The sequence below is a fragment of the Theropithecus gelada genome, chromosome 16 (assembly GCF_003255815.1).
Source record: "Theropithecus gelada isolate Dixy chromosome 16, Tgel_1.0, whole genome shotgun sequence".
In the NCBI taxonomy this organism is placed as follows: Eukaryota; Metazoa; Chordata; class Mammalia; order Primates; family Cercopithecidae; genus Theropithecus; species Theropithecus gelada.
In genome coordinates this window covers 62,473,024-62,478,769 of record NC_037684.1, presented here as the reverse complement: position 1 = coordinate 62,478,769, position 5,746 = coordinate 62,473,024, and the positions used below count along the sequence as shown (strand labels likewise).

General features: G+C 40.7%; 1 protein-coding gene across 1 annotated transcript; it reads right to left on the bottom strand.

The window, feature by feature from the left end:
- Positions 1-254: 254 nt before the first annotated feature.
- LOC112608900 (short transmembrane mitochondrial protein 1-like) lies at positions 255-398 on the bottom strand. The gene has a single exon (XM_025360999.1). It carries the CDS (start codon positions 396-398, stop codon positions 255-257), a length of 144 nt encoding a protein of 47 aa, XP_025216784.1.
- Between the last annotated feature and the right edge of the window lie 5,348 nt (positions 399-5,746).

Here is a 5,746-nt window from a genome sequence, read left to right as displayed (position 1 = left end):
ACCACAATTCCAGTCTTAGAACCTCCCATGCAGTTGGAAAGGGAATATGGGAAGAGGTGAGCATGTTGGAAATGTAGGGTAGTTCTCAAATTGGGGCCCCATTTTGCTTACTCTAAAGCAAAAAACACAGGGTCTAGCAAAGAAGAGAAGTGCTGAGGCTGGAGATGAAAACAAAAGCTTTTGGTTCAGATGGTAAAGGAGGCCCTCAAGAGCAGTAGAATCAGTGTTTCCCGAAGGCAGTGCTGGAGACAATCTCATGCTCTAGGAGGTTTCTTCTTGGCATCCAAGTCCTTTTTAATGTCTTCAAGTTTTTTAGCCAGGTTTGGTGTGTCATAGTTCTGAGCCAGATACATTCCAACCACGTTGCCCAGTGTAAATCCAAGCAGGAACTGGAGCATGATGTCGGTGGGGAGGGCGAGGAGGGCTCAAGGGACTGCTGCAGCTCCGCGGGCCGGTCTGAGCCTCAGAAAATATTTCTTATTGTATTTTTCAGTTCTATAATTTCCTTTTGGTTGTTTCTTCAATAACTTTTTAAAACTGAGATTTTTTTTTTTTTTTTTTTTTTTTGGTTTCTCATTTGTTTCAAGAGAATTTGTAGTTTACCACTGACAGATCTTTGTGATGGCTGCTTTCAAATCCCCGTCAGAGAATCCTGCCATATGACTTATCTCACTGTTGGCATCAGTTGGTTGTCTTTTCTTACTCAAATTGTGATTTTTGTGGTTCTTGGTGGGATGAGTCATTTTTGGTTGTACGCTGCACATTTCATCATTTATGTTAGGAGACACTGGGTCCTATTTAAATTTTTTTTTTAACAGGTGCCACTCTGTTTAGGATTAGCATGCTGGTCCTAACTTACTTTTTGTGGGATACAGTTCCAGCGATGGTTTAACTTTCAGAACTTTTGTGGTATTCTTTTGGTCGGTTGGTTTATTTGGTCCTGCTGTTGCTCCCACTAGTTCCTGCTACAGCTGCCTGATGGTGCAAAAGCATTTCCCTGGGCCAGGCTACTGAATGTCTGTCAGTGAAAAGCAGCGTTTCAGGCCCAGGAGGATAAAAAGGCTCTCTGGGCTGGGCTGTTTGTTGTGGTAGGGACTCCTTTGCTGGTGCTGCTGACTACCCCGGTATCTCTTGGCAGGAGAGGAGTCTCAGGCTCAGTGGGAAGAGAGCACTTCTCCTGGTCAATTATTGTTAGCAGGTCTTCCAAAGGATCTCCCTTGTGGGTGGTGCCAGGCTTGCTACCCGTATTGTTGGAGGGACTTTGATTTAGCAGTGGAAAGAGTCAACCTGCAATGCCTTCTGTCGCTATTTTGGGGTTTGGGAAATATCAGATATGAGTTATCTTTCTTGTTGGGCAAAGGAATGATCAGATGTTCTGCTGCTGTGTTTTTCCAGGGTTCCCAAATCAATTCTTTCTGTTTGCACGTTTCATGGTTCTCCTTTGGTTGCCTCTTATATTATTTCCAGGGTTTATAGATGTACTTAGTGGGGAGAAGGAGGGAAAAATGAGTCTATGGCCATTTTGTCTGATCAGAAATCTCCCATTTTTAAAAATTGGGTTGTTCATTTTTAAAATATTGAGTTTTAAGAATCTTTAATATAGTCTGACATAAGTTCTTTATTACCTATATGATTTGGAAATGTTTTCTCCCAGTACATCACTTGCATTCTTTCAATAGCGTCTTTTGAAGAGCATAAGTTCTTAATTTGATGAATTTCAATTTATCAATTTTTTAAATGGATTGAGCTTTTGGTGTCATATCTAAAAAAGTCTTCATGACCTTGGATTAATAGGCGAAGATATTTTGCCTACTAATCCAAAATCTTTGCCTAATAATTCAAGGTCACAAAGATTTTATCCTAAAAGTTTTGGAGCTATAGATTTTACCTTATGGTTCTTGATTCATTATGCGTAATTTTAATATATGGTGTCTCTTTGTCTGCTTTGGCCACTATTACAAAACAGCAGAGACAGGATATTAGACATTTAACTAATGTTAATGTCTAATGGCTAGACGTTAACTATGTGATGTGTATGACGTGCTAATAATGTACAAACGTAAATGCATACATGTGTACATGTACATTTATAATGTATACATTGTAAATGGCTGAAAAATAGACATTTACATCTACAGTTTTAAGGCTAGAAATCCAAGATCAAAGTGTCAGCATGGTGAGTTCTGGTGAGGACCCTCTTCCTGGCTTGCAGACGGCTGCCTTCTTGTTGTATATTCATATAGCAAAGAGAGAGAGTGACCTCTGGTCTCTTCCTCTTTCAGCTGATAAGGGCACTAATCTTATTATGGAGGCCCCATCATCATCATCTCATCTTAACCTAATAACCTCCTAAAGACCTCATCTCCAAATACCGTCACACTGGGGATTAAGGCTTCAACATATAAATTTTAAGCAACACAAACATTCATATAATATGGTGCAAGAAAAACATCAAAGTTCATTTTGTTGCACATGTACATCCAATTGTTCTAGCACTGCTTGTTAAAAAGACTATCATTTATCCATTGAATTGCCTTTGCACGTTTGTCAAAATTCAGTTATCCACATGTGTGTTCGTTTATTTTTGGATTCTGTATTCTGTTCTGTGGATCTGTTTATAACACCATAGTGTCTTGATGACTGCAGCTTTATAATAACTCTTGAAATTAGAAAATATTAGCCCTCCAACTTTGTTGTTTATTTTCAAAGTTATTTTGACTCCCCTAGGTCATTTGCATTTTCGTATGAATTTCTGATTCATTTTGGTAGTTTCTCTTTTAAAAAGCTTGCTGGAATTTTAACTGGGATTGTATTGACTTTAAAGTTCATTTTGGGGAGGATTAACATCTTAACAATATTGAGTCTTTTAATCTACGAACACAATATATGTCTCCTTTTATCTAGGTCATCTTTAATATTTCTCATGAATGTTTTGCAGTTTTCAGTGTACAGGTCTTGCACATCTTTTGTCAAATTTATCTCTCTATATTTCATGTTTTGATGCTATTGTAATATTATTTCTTAATTTCTCTTTCTGACTGTTACTAGTATATGGAAATAGAGTTGATTTCTGAATTTTGACTATATCCTACAACCTTGCTAAAGTCGCTTTTTAGTTATCTTGCTTTTTTTGGTAGATTTTCATAGCATGATTTTCCACAGACAATAATGTCATGTGGAACTAAAGACAATTTCAATTCTTCCTTTCCAATTTGGATGCCTTTATATCTTTTTCTTGACTTACTTCACTGATTAGAACCTTCAGTGGAATATTTACTAAAAATGGTGAAAGCAGTCATCTTTGCCTCGTTCCTTTATTGGATCGAAGAAATATTCTTCTATTTCTAGGGTTTTTTTTTTAAATCAGTAATAGATGTGGGATTTTGTCAAATGCTTTTTCTGCCTCCATTGAAATGATCATAGAGTTTTACTTTTTAAGTGTTTGTTGTCATGATAAATAATTGTTTTTATAAAAAAATGCTTAACCATTTTGCATCCTTGGATAAATTTTACTTGGTCATCATATATTATCCTTTTAATATATAGTTGGATTAAATTTGCTAAAATTTTATAAGAAATTTTGGAATCTATATTCATAAAAAATACTGATTTGTAGTTTTCTTTTCTTTAATGTTTGTATCTGTTTTTGGTATCCAGGTAATGCTGGCCTAATAGAATAAGTTAGGAATAATCTTTTAAATTTTCTGAGAGTTTGAGTTGAATTCATATTATTTCTCCCTTAAGTGTTTCACTCTTGTTGCCCAGGCTGTAGTGCAATGGTGTGATCTCAGTTCACTGCAACCTCTGCCTCCCGGGTTCAAGCAATTCTCCTGCCCCAGCCTCCCAAGTGACTGGGATTACAGGCACCTGCCACCACACCTGGCTAATTTTTGTATTTTTAGTAGAGACAGGGTTTTACCATGTTGGCCAAGCTCGTCTCGAACTCCTGACCTCAGGTAATCCGCCCACCTCGGCCTCCCAAAGTGCTGGCATTACAGGTGTGAGCCACTGTGCCCAACCAGGTCGTACACTTACTGTTAGGTTGGGGACATTATTGTAAGCATACATCTTAGCTTAGTCTAGCTTATGTGCTGTGAAGGCTCTGTCCTGGAGCGCAGTGGCGCGATCTCAGCTCACTGCAAGCTCCGCCTCCCGGGTTCACACCGTTCTCCTGCCTCAGCCTCCCAAGTAGCTGGGACTACAGGTGCCCACCATGCCCAGCTAATTTTTTTTTTTTTGTATTTTTAGTAGAGACGGGGTTTCACCATGCTAGCCAGGATGGTCTCGATCTCCTGACCTCGTGATCCACCCGCCTTGGCCTCCCAAAGTGCTGGGATTATAGGCGTGAGCCACCATGCCCAGCCCTCACTCACAGATACTTTCTTCCTCCCTTATTCACTCAGACAACTACACACTCACAATTTCCTTGGCTGATTTTGTCAGGATGGGAGGTGAGTGCATCCCAATACATCATCTTCCCATTCCAACCTCTCCCTAAAGAAACAATATTCTTGTCTCCTCCCACGCCTTCTACTTCTCCTAACTCTCTCCCCCAAGACAGGATCAGAGCTTCGCTAGGTTCTTGGTGAAGAGAAACAAGAGAAACAAGTCTTCACTTTTTTTTTTTTTTGGATGGAGTCTTGCTCTGTTGCCAGGCTGGAGTGCAGTGGTGCGATCTCAGTTCACTGCAACCTCCACCTCCCAGGTTCAAGCGATTCCCCTGCTTTAGCCTCCCAAGTAGCTGGGATTACAGGCACACACCACCATACCCAGCTAATTTTTTGTATTTTAGTAGAGATGGGGTATCACCATGTTGGCCAAGATCACCTTGATCTCCTGACCTCATGATCTGCCTACCTCGGCCTCCCAAAGTGCTGGGATTACAGGCGTGAGCCACTGCGCCCAGCCAAGTCCTCGCTTTTTGTTGCAACTCAGAAGAGGGAGCGTTCTTGGCCTTGCCTTGGCAGACATGCATCACATACTTAAATACATAAACATAAGCTGGGATGAATGTTATGAGAAAAAGCTTCATAATGCTATGAGAAAATATAGCATGAGGGCCTGGCCTAATCTATGGGATGGTAAGAATGTCATTTGAGCTGAGACAGCAAGGAGGAATAGGATTCAAGTGAGGAATAGATGTGGGGTATGAAAAAGGAGAAAATATAGGCCAGGCGCGGTGGCTCATGCCTATAATTCCAGCACTTTAGGAGGCCAAGGCGGTAGGATCACCTGAGGTCAGGAGTTCGAGGTCAGCCTGGCCAACATGGTGAAACCCCGTCTCTATTAAAAAATACAAAAATTAGCCAGGTGTGGTGGTGGGTGCCTGTAATCCCAGCTACTTGAGAGGCTGAGGCAGGAGAATTGCTTGAACCTGGGAGGCAGAGGTTGCAGTGAGCCAAGATCACACCATTGCACTCCAGCCTGAGCAATAAAAGCAAAACTTTGTCTAAAAAAAAAAAAAAAAAAAAAAAAAACAAGGGAGAAAATATAACGTGTAGAGGGAGAGGCATGTGGAAAGGACCTCCGGTTGGAGAAACAGAACATGACAGCATGGCTGGTGCACAGAGACTGAGACTGAGATCGGGGAAGCAGGCAGGGCCCAGGTCATGCAAAGTCCTGTTGGCCACAAGAAAGATTTTGTTCGTCCTCTTAATGGTTTTGAGACGAAGAGGGTTGCATGATCACATCTGTATCTTGAAGGCTGCTGTGTGGAGAAAGGTTAGAGCAGTTGAGAGTGACGCTG

Coding starts and splice junctions, on each gene's coding strand:
- LOC112608900 (XM_025360999.1), bottom strand. CDS start 398: ATGCTCCAGTTCCTGCTTGGATTTACACTGGGCAACGTGGTTGGAATG.